A 25,109-nucleotide genomic window follows, 5' to 3' on the forward strand; every position below is an offset into this window, starting at 1 on the left:
ACTTAAGTAAACAGCAGGAACCTTGCTGCAAGCCAGAAGCCTCGACTGACTGAGTTATTCTGGGGAAATGGACTAAATTGTGAATTAGAATCAGGTAAACAACATGTAGATTGAATTGCTTTAAAGAGAAAATAATTTTGTAAATGTCCGAAACTGCTTTAATTTGGCTTAGTTTGAGCGTATGGAGTGATTGCTTTGTCCTACTTTACAGCAAAGGAAAAAAAACAATCTACTTGCAGTTTCTGTTTTCATCAGACTGTTTACAGAGTCTGTAGAAATAGAGTTAATCAATATTTCTATCAGACACATGCTTGGGCTCTATGCCACACGCACACATTTTTAAACCCTTCAATCTTGTATCATTTATGGAGATGATATTGTCAGAAATAGTACTGTAAATAATTTATTCTGCTGCCAGTGCTTTTTTAAAGGTCTCTAGGCATGAGGCAAGATTTCCTTCAGGAGCTGTAAAGCTTCCAGATCAGTTTGCTATGGCAGGAGGATTTATTTTTTTGAGAGAGACAAGAAGGATGGTGGAAATGATGGGTTATTTCAGGGCGTGGCTGGCGGCTGTTTCTTTTGCATCATTTTTGGGATCTAGAATAGAGCAATTGGTAAAGTGGAATCATTGTTTTGTGGGTTCTGTGGCACGAGTTGGGTTCCTTGGTGCTCCCAGCCTCCTGAATCCACAGATGTCCCTGTCTGTGTCAATGCCCTGGAGTGTGGGTCTGATGGGTTCCCTGTGGCTGTGGCAGCCAACTCCGGTGCTGGAAGCAGCCAAGGGGCAGCTAAACCGACCTGTTTTCAGCCCTGGCATGCAGGTGTGTTGTGCTGTAACAAATACCAGGCTTCATTCAGCCTGGCAGACTGTGTTTTTCACTGCATTGCGCAGCCACAGCAGAAGCACAGAGACTCCAGTTTGCAGATTTGATGTTTTCCTCTCTCAGGTGATGCTGTTTTTAACTACGCTGTCAGTTGCAGAAGAAATGTGGCACCATCTTCTCTTTGTTTAGAGCAATTCCTTTGTGGGTGGCTGGTGAATCCAGCAGCTGGTGAATCCTTTGCAGCTGGGCCTGCCAGCCTGGAACAGAAGATGGAAATCTGTCAAACTTCTGTAACTTCTGAGAGACGGGAAACTTTGTTGATTGAAGAGAAAACCCTATAGCGGGCCTAAATAAACATCAGCTTTGTGCTGGGAGGCTTGCAAGAAAGTCACTACCTCCAATTTACTCTTGAAGGTCTTCCCAGATCTTTAACACTGTTTTGGATTTCTGGGTAACGAATAGAGAGTGCAAAGAAAATTCCATGTTAACTCAGTTTACTCCCCAAATAAACTAGAAGGTAAGTTTCTAACAGGAAAGCAGGCACAGGTAGCCTAAATTATCTCCAAGCTTCAGGACTTGATGACCCTTATGGGTCCCTTCCAACTCAGAGTATTCGGTGATTCTGTTATTTGCTGCAAGTTTAGACCCAGAGAGCTGATGTAGCTTTAATGATGGTGCATCAAAGCTCTTTCTAAAGCACTGGCAGCAGTTGTCAAGAGACTACTTGGGTATCACGTGCTCCATCAGTGTGCTCTGATGGTCTCTGTTCTCTGGATATAGTCTGTATATAAGCAGTAACCCATGAAAATTGGTTGTTGTTGATGTAAATCTTGGTGGTTCCTGGCAATGCCCTTCCCTGTCTTTATTCACCTTCAGTTACATGTAGAGAGATCACAACATCAAATGAATTAAGATCATAAGCAACTTAAAAGAGAAACAGTGGCGTTTTTGCTGGGAGGAGTAACAAAAAGCACAGCCTGGCTACTGTTTTAGTGCAGATGGCTACTTACAGGTATGGGATGAAACAAATCGATCCTGTACTTCCTATACGGATCACAGTGTGCCTGATGCAGCTGAGGAGTCTTCCATCCCTGTGGGCACAATGGTTTTGCCAGCAGCTTCACCAGCCAGGCTCCAGCTTGATTAATAGATGAATCCTCAAATGCCTGCTTTGCGTAGATGTACGTACTCTTAAAAATTGCCTTTTGTAGTGCTTTGGGAAAACACTAAGTATCATAGTTAAAAATAACTTGTATCACTTCGTGTCAGGTATAAAACATTGCATTTTGACTCAAACTGCAGATTAAAGTGGGAGGCTGTGTCTTTCCTTCTTTTTGTTTTACAGCCCCCAGGGTAGCTGTTTCACATGAAACAGTGTCATCAGGCTTTGTTGTCAGTGATTTTTGTGCTTCAAAGGAAAGGATCAGAAACTGAATCTACCAGTTTTTATACTGAATGAACAAACCTCGCAGTATTTGAAGTTTCCTTCCGAGATAATTTTTTTTTTTTTCCATGGCTTATTTTGGTTTAGTTGCACGACCTATCCTGACATTTCCCTCAGTGTGCTGAGATGTCTTGGGACAGTGGATTTTTGGTTGTCTTGCTCCAGCTGATGGTGTGTTTGCAGCTCTGCTGACCTTGTGCAGCCGTTCGGAGCTCTGCCACTTGGTGACAGTCTTTTAAAATAAAATCATCACCACTAAAGGAAGGTTTGAGCTCAACTGACCAGTGTGTGTTTCTCCACAGCAAATCTCAGAGTAAAGGAGGATGCAGTTCAGGGATTTGTTTGCATGTGAAATAGAGTGCAGGGGTTCAGCTCCTCAATGCCAGTTTACTCTAAATACCATGTTATCAGTTCTCATTAAATCACTCCCTGGAATATCATGTGCTGGTGGGACTTTTTTGTGGAGCAGTCAAACGCAGTAAATGGCAGGTCTCCATCACTGCAATGTGTCTCAGGTTGTCACCGGGGTGACACATATCCACACGTTCACACCTTGTGAGCAGTGTCTTAAAGGCTGTTCAGGCCATGCTGCTCATCTTTCCATGCAAAGGCACAATCCTGGTGCTGGTGAGGTTTTTGCTAATTTATTCTAGACAGTGAATTTGTTAGCTGGACTTTTTTCAAGTGAAGAAAATATGTTTCAGGCAGGTTTCCTGGGTAGTGTCTGCATGGTAGCTGGTCCACACCTAATCACTGATAGCCAAATTTAACCCAGGAATAGAGGGAGAAGCAGGGAAAGCTCATCTGTCAATCTTCCTGCACAGTAGAAGCTGGTGAGACCAGCATATATACTGTACTGGACTAATCACAGAATATCTTCATTGAATCATTCCACTTTATCTTCTCTTTCCATTCAAATCTGGCAAAATTCTCCCAGAATGTCAGAGCAGTAGAATAAAATAAAAAATTAAGTTTGCTCTTTTTGTGCTGCTCTACGGCAACACTTTGCCTGTTGAAACATTCATGAACCCATCCAGTATTAAGTTATTTTAGTGGATTTCATGCTGCTGGTGCCAGGAGAACCTTTCTAACAGCGATAGTCCTGAAGCAAATCAGTAATCTCAAGAATTTTGGATCAATTTTCTTGGGTTCTGAAATCTGGTGTGCTGCAAAGTGAGATAATTTGTGTTGTGTTCAGTTCAGAGCAGAATTGCGGAGGTACCCAGTAAAGTCAAAGCGCTAGTGATTTTCACAGAATTATGGAATTGCTGAGGTTGGAAAAGCCCTCCAGGATCAAGTGCAACCATTAACCCTGCACTGCCAAGGCCACAACTGTCCCTTTTAGTGGTTCTTTCATTGATTTGCAGCTCTATTGCAGGATTATAAAACAGACAGAAAGAAAACCTGGTAAAGGCTAGTTTCCTCTAGAATAAACCAGCTTAATGGGATTGCTGAAGGCAACAGAGAGATTTTGATGTTGGGCCTGCTCCTCACCTAATGCAACCTTCGATTAAAACATTACAGTGTTTTGATTAAACATTACAGTGGAAGTTTCCTTGTTGTATTTTGCTTGTTTCTTAAATTCCCAGGGCAGGAACATTGGTGTTGTAGAAAATGATTTTCCATTTTCAGCATCATGATACCTCAGAGCTGTTTCTGAGCTCGGGGAGTACAGGTACCTGCACAGCACTGGCTCGGATGAGCGAGATTTCCCTGAGCTGAGGGGCTGGACACAGGTGAGCAGGGGAAATCTGGCTTCTGGAACCACGACAGCAGTCCTCTTATGTTTCCATCTTGCTCAGTTCCAGGCAAAAAGTCATTCCCAAGACAAACTCTGAGGGATACTTGTTTTTGTGCAACCTGAGCTGCAGCAGCCTGTCCTGGTGGTGTGGGTGTCTGCTGTCTGTCTCTGACACAGGACAGCAGTCTCTCTAAGCCGTCTTTCTGTCTCCAGCAGCAGTAGATCCTCTGTCTGGGCAGAGGATCCTGTCTGCAGTGCCGCCTCAGCTGCTGCTTTCAAACAGTGTCAGATCTCGCCTTCTGATTCTTAATGGTCTGGAGAGGATGGAAGGGGGAGGAGAGGGCAGAAATCTTCCATATTCCTGATTTTGACATGGCAGCAGTGGTAGAGCTTGGTTTTCATGCTCTGTGTTTAAGGCAGGGTGTGGTTCCCTTCTGTAAATTCTCTGATGCAAAGAGAAACACTCAGAAAATACATCTTTATTACTGCAGGTGTAGGATGCTTTAGGGTTACCTTGTCAAGCTCCAAGTTTCCAGCATAATACAGTGTATTTCTCAGAACTGTGGATCAGCAGCACCAAGGGTCTGACCCTCTTTCAGTAGGCTGGTACCTAGTTTTGGATTGTGTAAGTCATTAGTTTGGAACACGTGGCACAGAACCATAGCCAGAGGACAATATACTGGATTATTTAGATAGCTTGATGTGCCAGGGAGATGAATTTTGACTCCATTCCTTTCAATCTTGCTCATACACTGAAGGAGCAGGGGAGCAGCTTCAGCAGCTCAAAGCTGGCCTGCTCCAGCTGCCCCAGAAGAGCTCTTGGTTGTGTCAACACCAGAGACTCAGCTCTCTTGGAACCCAGGTCACGAAGGATAGCATGAGGCCATTTTTTCTGAGTTCTTCCCCTTTTCTGCAATTCCTGAAACATTAATCAGCCTTTTTGAAATAACTGCCATCGTTTTCCAACCAGGGGTGTCCATGAAGCAGCGCTCCGTCGCTGGCCACGATGACACTGCTTGGCACGAGTGGCTGCCAGGTGAGTGAAAGTTGATCTGGAGCTGTGGAGCGAGTGGAAATAATGTGGCCTGGGACATGTGTATGCAATTTGTGCAGATGATTCAAGTGAGAGCCATGGCAACTGAGATAAACAGAGGGAAAGATAGTGGAAAACCAGCAGTGGCTTCATTTTAATAGCACAGCCTTGATTCCAGAGAGCTCAGATGTTTACTAGAAGAGCTCCATCTTCCTGCATCTCTTCCTTCCCACCACCCCCATTGCTCTGCATGCACTTAGTCATGAGATCAGATGGCTGCTTGGATGAAGCACTGCAGGCCAAATTCCACTGATCCTACTTGAGCAAAAAGCCATCACCTGTCTTCAAATACAGGCTGCAGAATTTCTCTCCCTGTTTGCACACCTGTGATTCAAAGGACCCTCATAAAAATGCATCTCAGAGCTTCCCATGAAACAAAACGCACTTTCTGAAAGTGTTGCAGATTATTTGACCTAGTACTGAGCTTGGGATGTGCTTTTCTTAGAGGTAAAACTATTGGGCAAAATCAAAGCCTGTGCTGTGCAAAGGTAATGTCTAGAATGGAAAGAGTGGAGTGGAGCACACCAGGATTAAAGCACACCACTGCTGCTCTTCCCGTGTGAAGTCAGAGTGAAGCTGGCTGATCTGGGGCTGTTGAATAACAAACAGCTCTTGAGAAGATCAAGTCCAACTTCCATGCCAGGGCTCCATCGCGTGCTTGGCAGCGGGGCTGTGCTGGTGTGTGGGCTTTGGGCAAGAGAAACCTCAGGCTGCAAGTGGAAACAACCCAGCGAGAGCAGCAGGCGCCTTGTGCTGTTCCGCCGGGAGAGGATTGGGAACGAGGACCTGAGTTCTGTCTCCAAGTAAATGATCCTGTGCTTGCTGCCCGCGGTTGTGTAATCTGGCATAGGGCTGCAGTTTGGGTATGCTTATCCCAAATCCACCCCCCAGGGGAGCTGCTGGTGATTCACCTCTCTGAATCATAATTCCTGACACTTTTCTAATCGCTGTCCTTAGTGCGTCCTTGGTTCACGGGCTGCCAATCCAGTCTGATTGGAAGAAAAGAGCTTTCAAGCAGTTTAAAAGTTTGCCAAATTCCTACACCAATGCATTAATCCCACATCAGGACTCTGTGGCTCATTTCTCTGTTGCTTTGAGTGAACCAGGAGACGCAAAAAAATTAGAAAAAGAAATTTAGTTAGCTGTAGAAATGTGATAAATGACCAGTAACTTGATAGTGAGCAAAAGCATTCCTTGTGTGCAGTTTTCAGTTCACAGTTTGTAAAACCGAGTGTGTTTTTCTGATAGAAAATCTGCTCTTTTTGTTAAGAACTGGCAGGATCCTCACTCCTCTGTCTTTCCAAGATAGTGCAAATACTAATTTAAAAATCTATATCTAAATAAAGTTGTTTGCATATATTAACACTAGATATCTTTTTCACATGTGGTTCAACATAAAGCTCCCAATGTCTGTACAGGGAATGCAAAGCTCTGTGTGCGTTTTTTTTTAACGAATGACTGAAAATAAGGATTAAAGCAAGTTTTGCAGGTACCCTCCAAGTCCTCGTTTTGCAGTAGTAATGGAGCCAGGGCTGTGGTTTCTGAACTCTTGGCCCACGTGAAGCCATCCTGCACTTCTTAGCACGTACACGTTCTGGTCCTGCTGCCTGCTCTTCTCCTGGCGTCTCCAAGCTCCTCATCTGCTCCATATTCTTAGGCTCAGATATTGCAGTGTTTGTGATAACACGTGTTACTCTGCAGTGTGAGGAAATGAATGGCAGGTGCTCCCTGCGAGGCAGGAATCAGGAACCCTCTGGTAGGGAAAGGCTTTTCACATTCTGCTCTAGAGAGTGAAGTGTGAACAGGTTTGTCTTAGACATTTATCTTCCTTAACTTGGCTTGAATGGAATGAGCAGGCTCTCCAGCAAGAAGGCCTTTTCCCTAAGATGTGTGTTACCGATGTTAGTGGAGATGATAAAACAAGACACCCATCTTTCTCTCTAAATTTGTTCTCCACTTCATTATCCAGTTTTACATTTTTATGTCACTTCCAGTTCTCTTATCATGGTGAAATCTTTCACAGTGGATAAAAGCCGAAGGCTACAAGCAAGAAACCAGAATTTTTCAGCTGCCTTTGCTATCAAGCTGCAAACATCAGTCAGAAGTCCGGTGTTTATTTTGCTTTTGTTACCATTCCTGTATAAAAAAAAATGTACATAAAAGGGCTGTTTGCTGACTTGCAGTGACTGGGAGAACACAAAGAGCTGAGTGAAGGGATTCAGAAGGAAGAGAAACAGAGTTCAGTCTTGAGTCATGGAAAATGCTTTTCCCAATCCAGTGTTTTTTGCATGCATCTCTCCCCATGGTGGTTTCAGGTCTCTTCACAGAGTCCACCCAAAAGCACGTATGCTTAACCTGTTGGATTGTTCCCTAAACATTCCCTCCTGGAATAGAGTTTCTTTTCTTTTACCTGCCTGCCCTCGCTGGGAAGATAGAACTGCAAAGGTGGGAATCAGCTTGGAAAATTTAAGTGTCATTTTAAATTTTCAGGGTGCTTCGAAAGGGTGCAGCTTGAGAGCAGAAGTTTGCACTCAATAATAGAGCTAGAACTACAAGCCCATGGGAGTAGGGGCAGAGCTAGATGGGTCAGAGGAAGTGGTGAACCAGTGCTCGTAGGTGTTCTGTCAGGACCAAAATATTTTCCACAGGATTCAGAGTGGAAACTTAAGCTTTCCTAGAAGTATTCCCAGGGAGAAGTGCCAGTGATTAATCCATTTGCAATAAGGATAGGAACCGAAGTTTGCCCCCTGCTTCGTGAGGTGATGCCTGCTCAGGAAGAACACCTAATTTTCATGGTTCTTTGGTGGCCACTTTCTGCCTGGAAATGTTTGGAGCCTGTTTTGAAGCCGTGCAGAAGAGCATGCTTGCGTCATCCCGAAAATGCAGTGAGTCAGTGGAGTCCTGAGGGAGCTGTAACAGCTCGAACAGAAACTTGGAAAACGAAATGGGGATGGATTTAAAGATACAGCATTTGTGGCTGCTGCTCTCTTCAGAGATGGTCTGCACTCATTGAAGGCATTGGTGAGGAAGGGGTTCAGGTTTGCTGCTGTAAAATACTAGTGGAGCTTTATGAGTGATCCACCCGGGACAGGGTGTGGAACTGGAAGAGGGTGTTAAGCAAGTTCTCCTTGCCATTATACTCAGTAATTTGGTATTCAGGGAATCTCCATGAATTCTTCATTGATATGTGTATTTTGGTATGTTAATGAATAACTTATGGGGAGGGACAGGAAGGAAGGTGGGGGCAGCCTCTTGGTTTGGCCCCCACTCATCCTTTTCCTTAACGTTTTCAACCGCCTTCAGATTTGGGATGGTTTCCACAGCATTACGAGCTGCGTGTTGCTGCAGTGCAGCTGTGTTGGGATTGCTCTTGGCACAGCTCATCTGGCCCAGGAGATGCCCCAGGTCCTGTCAGAGAACCCTGCGTGGTTTGTAAGGATGTGCCCAGGTCCTTGCTGAGCTGTGTCACCACCATGGGGAGGTTTGCTGTCAGTGGATGCTGCTCTTTCTCTGTGTCCACCCCCGGCTAGACAAAGGGGACGTGGTATACCTCCTTCCTTCAAACCCAATAGTGATCCACAGCAGGACATTTCAGGGATTAGGTGTACCCTCCTTAAAGTGCTTTCAGTTCCTGCTGTAGATGAAACAGCCAAGGTCTGTCATGACCATGTTGGTGTGCTGGTTGTTTTATTTGAAAGCTTTCAGGGGTGTGAACCACTGTAGTGTTTGGGTGCCTCAAACCCAAAGTTGAATTAATCTTTATGGTCTGTTTCTGGAGGGAAAAAATACAAAGAAAAGAGGGAAAATGGCCTAGCATGGAAGTCAAAGACAGTGTCTTATGCTTCATATATTTCCTATTGGTTCTGCTTCAGAATTGAGAGCCCGTTTTCCTCATTTACCAGGCCAGCAGAACAAAGCTGTTCCTCCCAGCAGAGGTAGTAGAACACAGTAAAAAGTCCTGAAAAATCTCCCCTCCAGGTAGGCTCTTTCCCTGCTGGGACAGAGTAACTTCAGGTGCTGAAGTTTGTTGGTTTATCTGACCAGGGCAGGGTAGGAGGCATCAAAGCAAGCAGGCCCTTTACAGGCAAGATGAACTTCCAGAGTGACTTTTCTGTAAATAAAAGAATGAGCTTCTGGAGAGGATGAAGAAAAATGAGAAAACCTGGCTTTTGCCATTCATTTGGGTTTTTTTGAGCAGGAGCAGCTCAGTCGCTGGGCTCCCTCAGAGCTATTCTGACACTTTATTATCAAGAACATAAAAGCATTTTGTGACTGTGATGTGTATGCACCTCAGCACTACAGTTTAGCTGTTTTATTCAGACCAGGAAAGCTTCATTAGTTCATGTTGATTGAAGAGTGATACGGTTCCCAGCCATCCTAATGCAAATCGATGACTCATTTATATCTTAGAGTTGAATTTAAATTTCTATAAAATATTAGGCTTAGGCAAGTAATTGCATTACAGTTTTGCAACTTCTGTGGAAAATCTATTTTTTTTTTTTACACCTGAGGCGATATTTCAAACCTGTGACCTCATTCTCATAAAGCAAAGCTATTTCATTACATCATAGCTGTGCAATTTGACTTCTGATAACTGGCATATACATTTATGTTGGATCCATTAAATACTTGTCCACTTAAAGAGCTGGCAGGCATTAACATGTTAGCATGTAAATATTAATTTAAAAAAATTAGAAATTGGTATTCTTTTGGCCTTCTTGCTAGCAGTTTTGTTGAAAACAAATGAATGTTAGTTTTCCCTTCCATCATCATCCTTCTTGGTTTCCAGAAAAAATGATTAATGAGCTTTTGCCTTTGCAGCTGCAACATTTGATTGCAGTCTGACTTCACTAGTGATGAATACGGAAATATTTCTGCAGTTAATTGGATGTTATCAAATCCACAGCAGGTGACTAAGGCCATACTCAGATGTGGTTGATGCAATAAGCAGGATCTTTGAGGGCAGGTTTCCCTCCATGGCACTTTCCCCCTTTGAACAGTGATACCAGTTCACACTTTATATTAAATAAATACTTGATGAGGAGCTTAGTGTCCAAGATCTGCTCCGTTCCCTTTGCTTTGAGGCACCGAGGTTCCCCAGCTGCTCTGATTAAAGTTCAGGTAAGTTGGATGGATTTAGGGTGGGAAAGGATCAACATGTATTTGAAACAGTACAATGTGTCAGTCTCATACAAGATGCCCATTTATAGGCTCCACATAAATGTCGAATATTTTAGTTTAGTATTTATCCTTAGCAATGGCCAACCGTCTTTGAATCCCCCTGAGTTCCAGCACTAGTGCTTCCTGCTGAAACGACTTAAAACACATCTTTGGTGCCTCTGCAGCTTTAAATTGCCTTTTTTTTTTTTTCCTTCTCTGAGCCTCTTCTGTCACCTCTGTTTTGCCAGCAAGTCTTGTGAAAGCAGCATCCCTTGTGATTCAGATCAAATGACTGTCTGGCAGCTGGATGAGGACCCTTCTGTGGGGAGCAATCCAGGGCCATGGATGGCCAGACCCCCACCCTGGACCCCTCACTGCTTGGGGAGAGGATGCTCTGTACATGGGATTCAGCAAACCTTTCTCCCAGCATGTTGGGAGAGGGTAGCACCAAGATTAACAGGAATAATTTCTTGGCACCGTCAGCTTGGGAGCTGCGGAGTTAAATTCCTTCCTCAAGCTTTGACCCCGCGGTAACACCTCTACCACACTGATTATTCATGTTAAAAACAAAAACAACAAAGGGATAATTGCCCAAATTTTGTAAAATGGCTATTTCTGCACATTCAGCCTCAGATGGCGTTTGACCCTTAATACAGATGGTTTCACTTAATGTATTTTGTTTAAACAATCCCTGTTCCTGGAAGTGGTTTCAGAATAGGCTGTTCCTCATTGCTGTTCATGTTTGCTTTTTCTTATGATATTATAAGAAGCTGGAAGAGAGTGGATTCAGAAAAGGGCAATAATCAGTGTTCACAGGCATTTGTGGAAGCCTTTGTATTTTCCAATTAACATGATGTTGACTCCTCAAGCTTTCAAGACTGAAGTGGTTTGGAGCACTTTTGTCCTCAGGCTGTCGAGCTCACTGTGCTTCTGTTACTCCTCTGTCTGTGCTAGGAGACCCCAGGGAGGCCCAGCACATTTATGTGGAACAGCTTGTCACCTGGGATACCTGGTTTTCCTCCCAGGATAGGCTTCTTGGTGCTCCAACACATGAAAACCTCCTTTCTCTTGGATGCAAACAAAGTGTTTCTCTGCAAGGGGAGAAAAAATGGTCTGTTGTGCTTGGAACTATCTCCTTTTCATGTCTGCTGGAATTTCTACGTGTGCAGACATTTCGCAGGTGGTGCGGGGTGTGTTGGTGATGCCGAGCACGCCCTGGGTGAGCTGTGAAAAGCCTCCCTCAAGTTCAACATCAGGAGTCTTAAAATCCTGCCCTGTGCCACAGCCACGAGGCAGCCCCACTTGATGGAAAGAATGTGAGTGCCCTTGAAGTACATGAGAAGTGTGGTTTATAAGCTGGAAGTTGGTGTATTGGGTGTGTTACTGAATGTTTCACATTCATGCAGTACCTTCTAACAGTGGCTCCTGAGGCTGGGACTTGATTTGTAGTTTGTAGATTTGTAGTAGTTACATTTGGAAAAAAAAATGGAGATGCAAGTCAGGTAATTGTTTATCCACAGTGATAGGAGAAATCTAAAGAAGAGTTGGAACTAAAATCATAGCATGTCTATTCATAGCATGAAGCAGAATAGTTAATTTTCCCTTATTTTATTTCTTTATTTTTCCTAAAAGTATTTTTTTCTTAAAATCCAGGCCCTGCTTGAGGGGTTGACAGTGTAAGCAAAAGGGACCCAAGCCATCATCAGGTCTTTCCAAAACAATAACCTGCTAATCCTCCCAGTGACCTTGTGATGTCCTTTATAAACACTTCAGGTAGAATTAAAAAATGAGAGATCACATGGTCTCTGGGGTTTTTCCATTTTATAAATGGTGTGTTACATGGCTTAAAATCCTTTTATGTCACCTCCTCAATATCCTCTACTGTCCATGCAGTGCCTTTGCTTCATCCCCCTTGACTCCAAAGCTGCTGAAGATTTCTGGTCCTGATTCTTTCTATGAATGTTCCTCTGCTTTGAGATTAATTTTAAAATAGGTTCTCCTGGCACCCTGACTGCTGTGCATGTGGGAGGGAGGGATTAGAGGAACACAGCAGCTCTTTCACCATCTGAAAATCCTCTGGTCACGCTGGACTTGCAAAGACTGAGCTGAACCAAGGAAAGGAGGAAATCAGGATGTGTGGCCTAACAAAAACCAGTTTGTTGACTTTTGCTCTGGGTATTCTCACCTGATGTCAGTTCAAGCCAAGAGCCTTCCTTCTCCTATATATTCCAGGCTGCTTTTGCTAGTTCACTAATTTTTAGTCTTTATTCTTGTAATAACTCAGTATGACATCTCTAACTTGGCTGGGCAGGCAGAGGAACTTGCATATCACTGGCATCAGACCTCAGTAGGGACTGGCAATCAATGAGAAATAGGAAAAGCCATGAATTAAACTACAGAGTTGTGGTGTCTTCTATCTAGAACTTCATGGAACAACCCCTGAATCAGGAGAGGCTTAGAGTGGAGCTGCAGAGGACACTTCTTACTCCAGAGGGCTTCTCACCAAGCTGTGTTTTCAGGGACTGTTGTCTGTATTGCAGCACTGCTGCATATCTGGGTATCTGTCAGCTCTCTAGGAATTTGAGGCACTGCATTCCCTAGATCCAGACTGGAGTGCAGCCAGTTACTCAAGGCTGGATGAAAAACTTCCATTTCAGGTGGAAGGACATCTCCCAGCACTGAATAACTGTGGTCTATTTGAGGGTCTCTGAATGATTGATGAAGTCTATCTATAGCTGGTCCAGTTCTATATTCACATTTATTTCTTTGGGATTTGTTTGTAGCTCTCTCAGTAGGAAAGGTTGCTATGATTAAGCTGTTTATACAACTTGTCAATACAGATGGTTTACTCAGCATTTTGAATTAAGGAACAGCTTTGCTGGCCCCCTCATGATGCCAGCACTGTTACTTGTGTGAACATACACTGCTGAGAGTCTTCACATTCTTGAACTGGGTCACCACATGGTTGTGTGAGCAGCAGTGCCAGCAAAAGGGAGAAGATGGGAAAGGTGGGACCAAGGCACTCTGTGTTTAGCTGGGGTTAACTGGCTGAGGACCCTCACTCTGTGTCAGCAGGATTTCTTCCCAGCTCGTCTCAGTGTTTGTAGCACTTGCCTGCTTCCTGCCCTGCTGCTCCATTGTGCAAGTTTTCAGAGCACTCACAGGTATTTTAGTTTTGTGTTTGTTTGTTTAAATATTTGTGGACATCCTCAAGATCCTCTTCTTTCCCTGAACAGTGAAGTGACTCAGCTGAGCCTGACATCAGAGTAGTGTCTAGCTCACCCTTTGGAGCGTGGTGGGATGGCTTGGAGGGTGCCAGTGGTTGTTATTCCTTGATACTTGGCACTTCTCCCTATTTTCTGTAGACAGAATCAGCTGGAAACCTCAGGCTACATGTAACATACCTGCTCTGGCAATGGCTGTGATTAATGATGGGCAGGTAAAGAGGGAGTGAATAGAAAGGAACTTTTGGGGTTACTGGAGACCAGTAGCACTGATTTCTTCTTTACACCTTCCTTTATCTTTCCACTTTTGCCTGGAAAGGCAGAAAACATACAGAGGTAGTGCACAGTCCCATGTCATTTTCTAAATCTCTATTCAGTTATGACAAGCATGATTAAGCATACCAAAAAACCTCATCCTGAAAGGGCTCAGCTTAATAACTTTTGCCCCTTATGAATTCAGCATCAGTCTTTTGCTTTGTCTTAATGGTGCAACCTAGGGAGAATGTTCCCTAGCTCTTCCAAAAAAATCCAAATTAAAATGCTTCTTTCAATGTGTTTTTATGTTTGGGAATTGGAAAAGAGCATTCAACCTTTGTGAGAGTTCAGCACTTGAACTGCATCCATTTATGCTCACCAGTGCATGAGCAAATTAGAGACCTCTTCCTGCATCCCTGCTCCAGTTCGACCAGGACAGAAGTGTATATATACATTTTACTTTTGTCTTTCCTCATGGTGAAGTAGCTCATTTCTGTCTGAAGTTTCTTCCTGTCGGCCCCAGCCTTCTCAGGAAAAAATATGGTCCTGCCTTTACGTCATAGTCCCAGCAGGATTCTTAAAACTTCTTATATTGTGTCCTGACAACAAAATAAAATGCTGAACTGTTTGGAGAGAACCATTGCTGCAGGCAGTTCTAATTAACTGGAAGCTTTTCCTTTCTGGGAGTATATATTTAATTTCTTACTCTGGGAATAATAAGCAATTAGTGCTATGGAGCACTAGGCACTTACCTGCACATCTGAGGGAGGCTGAGAGTAGATCCTGAGGGTGGATAAATAGTGTAATTCAAATCAAGTGACTGTAGATGGCTTTATATAGTGGGTTTTATGCTTATATGGATGCTTTTTTATTTCTATAGTTATAAAGGGCTTCTACTACTTTCTCAAAATAATATGTATTCTCCTGTGGATGAATTAGTGACACCTGGAATTCCTGAACAGAAGGCACTGGCATTTGGGGGTTTGGGTTGGGCTTCTGAGGGTTTTTCCCTTGGTTTAAAAAAAAATTTAATTTAAAAGAAGAGAAAAAAAGCACACTCATTGCAGTGTCAAAATATCTGTACATTGTAAAGGTTTCTGCCCATTGATATTGATAGTGTTCAAAGGCACTTACTGTCTAGGATTAGATCCCTAGAGAAAAATGATCTCTGCAATTGAATTTATCCTATTCTTCTGTTGCTGTGTGCGTGTGTTACTTGAAATTTTCTGCAATTCACTAAATTATGATAATCTTTGGTGAATTCAGTGCTGGAAAAGCTTAGCTGAGTGAGGACAGAAAGGATGTGTGGCTGGGAAGGGAACCTTCACCTGCCCTGAAATGGCTGTGGAAATGTTAATACTGCTGTGAGACCTCCTTTGTGCGATCAACTTCAAGGCAAAGCAGTTGAATTGCTACGAGGTTTGATGGACTATTTGTTTATTTGTGCATTATTATTTCCTCTGCGTGGCTTTTAGCCCTTTGCTTTTCAAGTACTTTGGTGATTCCCACACTTGTGGCAGCGGCAAAGCGTGCAGGACACGTCCATAGATCTGTGCCCCAGCCTAAACTCTCCAGCTGGGAGAGAAAATGCAGCACAACCACTTTGCCTGGGTGGGGAGAGCCAGCAGGAGAAAGGAGTTCCAGCTGGTCCCATCACTGGAATTCAACAGCTGATGCACAGAAGGTTTTCCACGTTGGCCCGTGCTCAGGGGCTCAGGACAGGTCAGTGTTCCCGCAGTGGGAATGGCGAGGTGCGGGCATGGATCAGGCGTGTGTTTACAGCCAGCCCTGGATAAACCTCTCCTCCTTCATGTTCCTCCTAATCCCCGCTGGGTCTCATGCGGCAGTGGTTCAGTAATACTTGTTTTCTTTTCTTCTTCTCCCCTTCCACCCCCTCCTCATGTGTAATTTGATCTCCGAGGCCTGCTCTTCTGCTTTGGCAGATTTTTCAGCTCTTGAATGGAAGACATTAACCACTTAGTTACTGCCAGGACTAACCCCTGTTCACTGGTCTGTTCACTGGTCCCTCTGGCTCTTCCTGCGGATGTGCTTGGACTTACACAAGAAAAGCCCACAAAGTCCTCAGCCCTGAGCTCCCCATTTTAACCTCTTCTTTCACCTTTACTTTTTCATCTGCATTTCCTTGCCTTTTCATTTAAAAGAGATACGGAAATGCTCCCACTCAAGATCTGAGTCAGTATTTGGCAAAGATATTTCTCTAAAATTTATTTGCTGATCCTTTCCAAGCATGTATGTTTTCTGATTGTGTCCTGGCTGTCTGTGATCTCTCTCTTCCCTGGGCTGGCAGAAAATACTGAACTTCAGCAGGATCCCTAAACTGATGGAATTCTACCTATTGCACAGGAACTTCCAGTCCCTGCTCACTCTTTTGCAACCTTAATAAACTGCCTGGACAATGGCAGTTCAGTCATTATAGTCAGTAGGCATTTATGCAATTTTTGTATCTTTAAGGCACACTGCTATTTTTTTCAGATCTGAAAAGTGCAAGAAGCTTCTTTTTTTCTCTTTTCTTGCAGATGTTTCAAAAAACATTCAGTGGAAGAGGCCCAAAACTTTTTCAGTGATGTGTGATGAGCCTCTTTGGACTTGAATTTAACCTTGCAGGCTTCCAATGCTAATACTCCAAGCAATTCCCAGCAGAGCTCATGACCCATCTTGTGTTTTCACATGAGTACAGTGAATACAGATCACCATTGCAGGAATTTAATAGTTTGTGAAGACAGATCACCACTGAAGGAATTTAGTAGTACCTTCTGCCTTGTTACTACCTTAAAAAAATAAGGATTCTGCTCTGTTGCTTGAAAGGAATTTCAAACAGTTGAACATCCCATCTCTGAAATCCCACCACTTCCCAGCCGCCTCCTTTGCTCATGAAAATTGCAAATAACAAACATCTGTTAAATCAAGGAGAAAAACCAACAAATGCACATGTTTTATTGCAAAATCCTTGGCCTTTCTGTTGATGTGTACAGTGGACTTTTTGTAACCTGGCTTTTCTTGGTTTTTTTGAAGTTTCTACTTATGAGAGTGGGACTTCATAAGTCCAAGTACCAGAAGTGTTTAATATCTCCCTGTACATGCAGATACCTCTCTGTGCTCTTGCAGGGCCTTTCATGCTGTTCTGAACGGTGACCGAAGGAAGAAAAACACTCTTTGCCCTCAGGTGTTAACTTGCCTTTGTTCAAATCCATGTGTGGGGGTTTTTTTATTTTATTTACAATAATACCTATTGTAGAATGGTCAGAGTAGTAGCAAGAGGCTTTTGTTTTTAACATGCTGTTTTAACTAGCTGTTGTAAACATGTCAGCTGGATCTCGAGAAGAGCTTAAACAGGAAGGTAGAACAGCAGTCTGTAAAAATGTTTTGTGTGTGAATTGGAAAAGGAGAGACCAAGGTTTCTACATAAAAAGCTGGAAGAGAGATGCTGGCAGCACTGGTGGAGTGGTTCTGAGTTAGGGCAGTGGTAGAGAAAGGCTGGCATTTACACACATCTCTGGCACAAAGGTTCATCTGGGCAGAGTGGTTTTTCTGGGTGTGCATTCCTAATGCCAGTGGTATTATGGATTCCTAGAGCTCACCAAGTAAGTGGTAGTTGGAGATCCCTCAGTATTGTGGTCACTTGGGCTTTCTCTTGAGGTGTGTGTGGACACACTTGGAGAGTTTTACTGGGCTGATGTAGAGCACATTCTGTGTGAAAACACCAGCAAGGACTTTTGTCACCCTCTGCTCATTACGTGGCAGATACTACAAATAAATCCCAAATGTCATTGCCTTCTTGGGTAGTGCTGTCATAGCCCAGCAAGTGAAGAATTTTGGAGTATCCTGGAAGACTTGTTTTCACTTGTCCTTTGGCGTAGCTACAAGGTGTCTGAACAATCAGTAAGACTAAGAGGTGACTGACTCAGGAGACAGTTGCTTAAATCTGAGGTGGCTTTTAACTGGCTGGGTGTGGGATGTGCACTCACCTCTAAGCCTGTCAATCTTGGACTCACCTTCTGCTGTGCTTTCTTTGGCAGAAGGAATTTCTCTACCATAACAAAGCTCTCACAACTCAACGTGCTCGACTCACTGAAGTTGTTGCATTCACTGCAAACAGCTCTACAAGACTCCACCAGAGTTTTTGTGCTGCACATGCCAAAAAGGTAGAGTTTCGTAGCCAGGATTTTAAAGCTGCTAGTCCTCTCTATCTGACAACACTATCTTCCCAAGCCTTTGGCACTTCGTGTCTAAGAGTGGATGAAGCTGTTTAATGGTAGAGGATCTGAAAACCCAAAGGAAAACTGGAACCTGTCAGACAAAGCAGGACTAGCCCCCAGGAAAACAGGCAATGTTGCTGTCGGATCAAAGCCCAGCTTTGTTACAGCCTCATCTGTAGCACGTGCTGTGGTCATTCATGGATTTCAACATAGGCTTCTTTGATCATTTGCATATACACATGCACATATTTTTTATCAGGTAATGGTGTGAGGATGTGTTATTCCACTATGTGAAAAATGCCATCAGAAGAGAGCTGTGTAGCATGGGAGCGTTCTGTGGCATGGACCTATTTTTAATCCTAAAGAAAGTGACCTATGAATGCCCCAAATCACATGTAGTCTTACCACTTACTACGAAAAATGCATCTCATAAATTATGTGATTTGACTTTTTTTTTGCTCCAGAGACAAAAGAACTGTTTTACAGCTGACACTGAGTTAGTCTTTATGACCTGTGGGGAAATTCTCAACTGCATTTATAGAAGAGAAAGATAAGGACAGGTAACTTAATTGTAAGCAAAAATTTGCTCTTTTTATGGCATGCTCCTTTACTCCTTTGCTTTAACCACTGGTTTGTGATATTTCTATTTCAAGTGACTTTTTCCATCCCAAATCAGCTGAACGTGCCTATCAAAAAATGCCCAGCCTTTGGGACTTGAAACTCTGTTAACTTTCCATGTTTCAGAAAAGAATTTGAAAACAAAATTAAGCTCAGATTTTAAATGGGTGACGAACACTCAAGCTGTTTTTAATGGTATCGCAACAAAATTCACTCCAGCTGCTAACACGTGGGATCATGCCAAAAACTCACTTTCTGTTCATGGAGTCCAGTCCTTTCGCTGCTGCTGTTGTGTGTGTGTGATCATTCTCTTTTGGAAAAAAATCTGTCCTCAAATTCTGGGTAGCATTAAGAACGTAAAGAATAAAATATCTGCCTGCTAGAAGCAGCTCAAACAAAGGCCATTGGCTAAATAGGTTTATGCTCTTGTAGGAGCATGAACAATAAAGGCTAATGGATACTGGATTGCATTAGTGAGAGCAGAGCCAGCAGGTCGAGGGAAGTGATTATTTCCCTCTTTTTGGCTCTTGTGAAGCCACATCTGGAGCTCCTTCCCCTGTAGCAGATGCCGAGACCCTGGAGGGGAGCCTGGCAGGGGCTGGAGCTGGCGGTGCCCCCCGGGTCTGAGGGAGCTGCCTTGGCCTGGTCGGGAGAGAGGGGATGGAAGGGGTCCCAGTGCTTTCATAAGCACCCAACTGGTGGCTAGGAAGACTCTTCTCAGAGGTGCACACAGCAAGAGGAGGAGAAGCAACAATTAAAACTAGCAACAAGGCAAAGCTTGGTAGGAATGAGAGGTAAGAAGTGTTTAACTGCCCAGCAGATTCGGTTAAAGTTTAGCTGCATAGAGCCTGGAAAATCCTGATGTAGAGAGATAGCCTCCCTCTGAGCAGGAGCTGGAACTGGAGACTTTCTGAGCCTTCTCCCAACCAAATTGTTTTGCCATTCTGCAGCAGAGAGCCTGAGTCAAAGGTTTCATCAGTCGCCGTAGTCCAGAAATCTGCACACGTTTCACGACTGATCTTATTCTAAGATGTGTATATGACAAACAAATGTGAGAGGGATTAATAGCTGGCAGCAGTAAGAGTGGCAGATGTTGTGTGACACTACCAATACGGCTTTTATTTCTGTATCACCAGTTAATTTCATGGCATTCAGGAAAGGCAGAGGGTATTTGCTCAAAGTATTTACAGCTCAGTTTGCCATGACACAAAAGAGGAAACGTTGAAGGATGATGTTTGTAGCACAGGGACCACACAAGCGTGCCTGCCTGGAAGCGTAAAGGGAATTAATTTGTTTATCTATAGAGGAAGTTATCTCGGATAGCTCTTTGTGTTTAACTCCCCAAGTGGATGTGTTTCTCCTACACTGAGGTTCTTCTGCAAGTGGGTTAATTTAATTTGAGATGAGGCATTCTTCTTCAGGAATAAGAACCCCAGGAGTTCATCACAAATGTAATCCGCATTAATTCTGCTGGCACTCATTGTATTAACCTTAATTATAATGGGTGGGTGGTGTTCATGGGGGGCAGCCTTTGTACTGCCAGGGAATGCTTTGGGGATTCTGTGTTCCTACAGCTGCAGGAGAAGTGGGATAGGGATGGGGATGCTCGTCACGTGGAAAAGAAGTTGTGTGCAAGATGCTTGGTCTGCTCTTAAAACCTCACTTCATCCCAGTTCCCTAAACATGACACTGGGCTGAAGCACGTGAGGACTGAGATCCTCCGGTGATTTGTGTAACCTTTCTCCTCCAAATCTGTGTTTAACTCCTCCTTTTTTTCTTTCTGTTTTTTTTCCCTCCCCCAGTACAGTTGCACACAAGTTCCCTGTTAGGCTGGCAAGGAACAAGTCGATAGGTGTTGGTTTCTCTTAAAACTCTGGTGCTTCCATAAAACAGAAATTCTCCAGAAGTGGGGAGAGGGTGGGGAGAACTGTATTGTTGTCTTCCCAATGTCCATGCAGGCTGCCAGCAGTGGGGATGGGATCTGGAGCCTCAGCTCTTTGCTGAACTGTCTGAATTGAGGAAATGTTGAAGTTCTCTACCTGCTTTCTGGTGTATTGAATGGGAATATTCATGTTTTCTGAGAAAAGTGTGAAAGCACTTTGAACATCATGCTGTCATTACTGTTATTTCTTTGCTAGAAATGTGACTTGTGGTATTAAAAAAAAAAAAAAAAAAAAAGCAAATGCTCTTATTGCAGTTCAATATGGGTTGAGAGATCAAGGATTTTTTTCCCAGCTGTCTTTCATGTTTTCATCCCATGGATCAGAAGACTGAGGCAAAATGATGCTGTAAAATAATGTTTAAAAAGTCTGAGCAATGTTTGCTGTTTCGGAGGCACAGACCTCAGATGCTGGAAGCATGCAGAGTTTCCCCTAAAGTATTCAATGTTTGAAAATGTTGGAGGGCAAAAGACCATGAGCACTAGTCAGTAACCTTGCCAAAATAAACTGTCAGATGTGAAGGCAAGTTTTCAGGGACAAAAACGAAGATTTGCTGCTCTGTTGACTCTGTGTGTGACACACCAGGGACTCCACACGTCGCGGTGTGGTTTGTGCTGGGATCAGCTTCCCAGGCCGTTTTCCCCAGGCTCTATGTTTTGTGCCCCTAATGAGCTCTGCACCCTTGAGCACCTCTTGCTCCAAGTAGCAAAAGCACCCCAAGCTTTGGGAGGTAAAAGAGGATTTTTGAGTGGAAAGAATGCAGTTGTATACATACCCAACATGCTATCTCCTTTAGAGAGAGACAGATGGATGGATAGATGGATAATATATATAACAAAAATGATGGTTGTTTTAAACAGGCACACACAATAATGCCAGAAAACAATCTATAAAAAATGCATAACCAGAGAGCATTAACTGGCGTGTAGTCTTGAGAAACATGCAGGGGAAGGGCACAGTTTGTAGGGGAAAAGAAGAGTTGGTAGTGGGAGAGCGAGAACTTCTGGGCCCGTGTGCCAGAGGAGCAGCGTCCTCCGTGTGTAACCGCATGAGCCGAAACCTGAATCCCTGTGCCTGTAATTAGCGCAGAGATGCTAAGACAGGATCCCTGGGAAGGAGCTGCATCTCCCCCGCCGTTTTTGAGCCGGGTTACAAATGGGCATCGCTCTCGGGTTGCCTCTCCCCGCTGCAGGCGCGGTGTTTGAACAGCCCCTTAATGGGCTGTGAAATGACGCGCTTTGAAGACTTCGCCGAGCGCCCGCGGTTCCTTGGGCGGCACGGCCGCGCACAAAGCGCCAGCGCGGCGGCGTCGCGCCTCCATCCCGCCTTTTCCGCGCTTTCCCGAACCTGTTGGTTCCCCCCTCGGCCTCCGCGGCGCTGGGAGAGGCGCAGGCAGGAGGAGGTTAAGGAGCGAGGGCGTTGCTGGCTGCCTGATGTCATGGAGGCCGGCGGCGGCTGAGGGGCCCTTTGTTGGCAGCGGAGCCCCAGCAGCGCCCGGCGGCTGCCGCGCACGGCCGGCACCACTGACTCTGCCCAACTTGGTTGGCTTCGCTTTTTCCCTTCTTTCTGCTTTTATTCTTCTTTCTTTTATTTTTTTTTCCCTCTCCCTTCCTCTCTCTCCCGCCAAAAGAGTTGGGAAGGAGGGAAGATGGCTGGAGTTAACTCCCCGGGAGAGGAGGTGCGGGGCCCCTGGATTTTCCGCCTCTCGGGCTCGCCCTTGTAATGCTTTGCGGAGCGCTGGATTTCGTCGAATATTCCTGGATATTTTGTTTTAGGCTTCTCCTGGATATGTTTTAGACTTCTCCTGGACTTTTTAGACTTTTATCGGATCTTTTTAGATTTTTTTTTTTTTTAATTTAGACTTCTAACGGATAATTCCACACAGAAGAAGCTGAAGGAGGGGGGGAAGGGAAACCAGACAGCCGAAGCCAAACTCTAACAAATGAAAATGTTGGAGATTTGCTTGAAATTGGTGGGTTGCAAATCGAAGAAGGGGCTTTCCTCCTCCTCTAGCTGCTACCTGGAAGGTGAGTACCCACAGGGGCCGGGGTTGGGACGTGCTCCCGGGGGCACAACCCGATCACATCACCACCATCCCGGACACGAGTTTTATCCCTCGACTGCAAGTTGGGGCCAGGTTTGGGGGGATGTTTGGAACTGGCCAGGTTCAGGCTGGGCTTTCCCGTGCGGGAGTGAAAAACCGAGCGGTGTCGGCGGCGTGCGGACCCAGGTGCCTTTCATTAATGCAGTTACAGAGGGAGCGCGGCTCTACCATTTATGGTTGTAAAATGTCAAGTGATCTTATTGCCGAGCCCATAAACAAATCCCTATCTTCAGGCCTCAGCTTTATTTATTTTTTTTTTTCTGGGGGGGGGGGCGGGGTGGGGTGGGGGAATCGTCCTTATTTTGGACGTGAAAAACCCAACTCCATACTCAAGAAGAAAATTTAGATGAGTCCATCGGTAAAATATTTTCAGCGTGCGTTAATACGTAGTGCCTTGGTCCATTTTGGATATCCCCCTTCTTAGTGTGCTTTCCACAGGCATTTATTTAACCAAATTTTCTTGCATGTTTGCTTTTAAAAAGTGATTTTTGAGTCACACCCGTGGTTACTTGTAGACACTATGATGTTAAACATATGGACTCAGCTGGTTTGGATGGAAAGCCTGGGCGACAGAGGCACCGCGCTGGGCGAGGGGACTTGGGGCTGAGGTCTTGCTTGGCGTGACCTCAGGCAAGATCTTCACCCTGACGTGGCTTCATACCCTGCCTGTGGAACAGCGTTGTGGTCCCTCTGTTCAGCCCCTTTGCAGCATTCCCAGGGCTGTGTCCATCCCACTGGTCCGGGCTCCTTCAACTCCTTTTGTGTTGCTGGATGTTGTTTCAGTAAAAATAATCCTTCTGCCAGGAGGACCGTGCTAACTCATCAAATCAGAGGCACGAAAGGCAGCAGCTGATTTCCAGGGGCCTATCGCAAGTTGCTGTTGCTCGACTCTCAAATACTCAGTGCAGAAACGGCCCTCGGAAATTCAGTAAGTTAGGAATCTCAAAATCTACAAATGGCTGCTCATGGCAAACTCACTTGAAGAAGTTTTGGATCAAGAGTCTGTATTTATTGGATACATTCAGTGACTCTGAGGAATTTTATGTTCTCTAAAATCAAAGAACAGTTTCCAGAGGACTTTTTCTGCTTACTTAAAGTTTCAGAAACCAAATGGTGGGCAGATGCATGAGTAATTTTGATGTTTTTATGTGACTGAATTCTTCTGTGATCTTTTAAGTGTACAAAACCTCTGTCTGTGTCCCCTGCCTCTGGTATTGCTCAGGCTGTGTGTTGAGGAGCTCCAAGCTGTTCTGGGCCTCCTGTCTGTGCTGCTGGATCTTTCAACACAGCCCTGGGAGAACAGGCAGAGCATCTGGGGCCTCATTTCCCTCTGCAGAAATGAATGTTAAAGGATGATGTTACAAGGGTGTTGCCCTGACTCTTTTTGCAAGTTTTCTCTTTTGTGTTCATTACAACCACTCCCCCCCATCCCAATTTGCAATGCAGTTGCATAATAGGATTAGAGCATGGTTTGACTTGGCCGTATAGGCAGTATGAGTTAAGAACGTTGGACACAATTAATATTGTAGTATTTCCACCTTTTGCTTCCCTGAGACTGTGGTTGCGTTTTTTTTTTTAATGATGGAATGGGAAATGCACGTTGAAACCACTTTTAAACGATCTCTCGAAGTAGCTCAGTCTCACTTCTCAGCTCAGCATGGGGCAAACCCAAAGGCAGTGTCAGAGTGGGTGTTAAAAGTGTACAAATGTGGCAACTGCAAATTTAATGTGGCAGTCAGGTCATAGACAGCCCAGAACCCCCATAACTGATGGGTGAACTCCTGGAGAGCAGGGTGAGATACTCATCTAAGAAAAAAGAAGTTTAAAAAAGTAGGATTTTCTGTTACTCCTTTCTAAAGCTGAATGTATTCTTGGGCCACTTTCTTATAAATATTACTATGAAGTTGAAATCGTTGTTGAGGACTCCTCCAAAAGAATGGTGGTGGCTTGTCCCAAACTTCTGAATTCCAAAAGCACAAGTGAAATCCATTTGCTTGTGTTGCCCTTAAGAATGTAACAAGTTTTGACATACGGATTTGTTATTTTAAGCTTGGCAGATCATGAGAAGGGGACAGGGTTGTGTCAAGGGTCAGAAACCCCAGATCATTGCTCCTGGATCCCTGTGAACAGCCTGTGATGGCCAGTTCATTTCCATGCACATCACTCAGCCTCTGTGAAGCTTCTGAAAGAATTAATGAGATGGTGGTGATATCATTGGAGGATTTAACTCTGCTGTTGTTATCTTAATTGTATGGAAAGCTGTAAGTTTCTTTACTATAATAGATCAGGAAACCTTAAACATAATGGCTTAAAGGCTGAAAGGTCCATTAGGTGCTTGGAAAACCAGTTGCAGCCAGGGGAATAGCTGAAATTTTACTTAATTCCTTATTTTTGTATTTATATGTTAACAAAAACAATTCAGTTCTTGATTCTTGATTGATGAATAGCATGGGATGTAGCAAAATCAAGTCTCTTTGTTGTATTTTTAA

The 25,109-nt window shown here is 44.2% G+C and overlaps 1 protein-coding gene across 3 annotated transcripts in view; it reads left to right on the forward strand.

Annotated features, from left to right (window-relative positions):
• Positions 1 to 25,109, forward strand: part of ABL1 (ABL proto-oncogene 1, non-receptor tyrosine kinase) — a 77,924-nt gene that overhangs the window by 23,574 nt on the left and 29,241 nt on the right. The window contains exon 2 of one of the 3 annotated variants that reach the window (XM_042052232.1): positions 4,980 to 5,045. The exons of 1 other annotated variant lie outside the window; for it this stretch is intronic. In XM_042052232.1, the coding sequence (XP_041908166.1) occupies positions 4,980 to 5,045 (66 nt within the window). Of the gene's footprint in view, positions 1 to 4,979; positions 5,046 to 21,946; positions 22,544 to 25,109 lie in introns of those variants that run through there. One more of the 3 variants, XM_042052234.1, reaches the window with a different exon arrangement.

This window comes from Corvus kubaryi, unplaced genomic scaffold, assembly GCF_017639235.1.
Source record: "Corvus kubaryi isolate FWS band 111438036 unplaced genomic scaffold, C.kubaryi_AGA036_p1.0 78, whole genome shotgun sequence".
In the NCBI taxonomy this organism is placed as follows: Eukaryota; Metazoa; Chordata; class Aves; order Passeriformes; family Corvidae; genus Corvus; species Corvus kubaryi.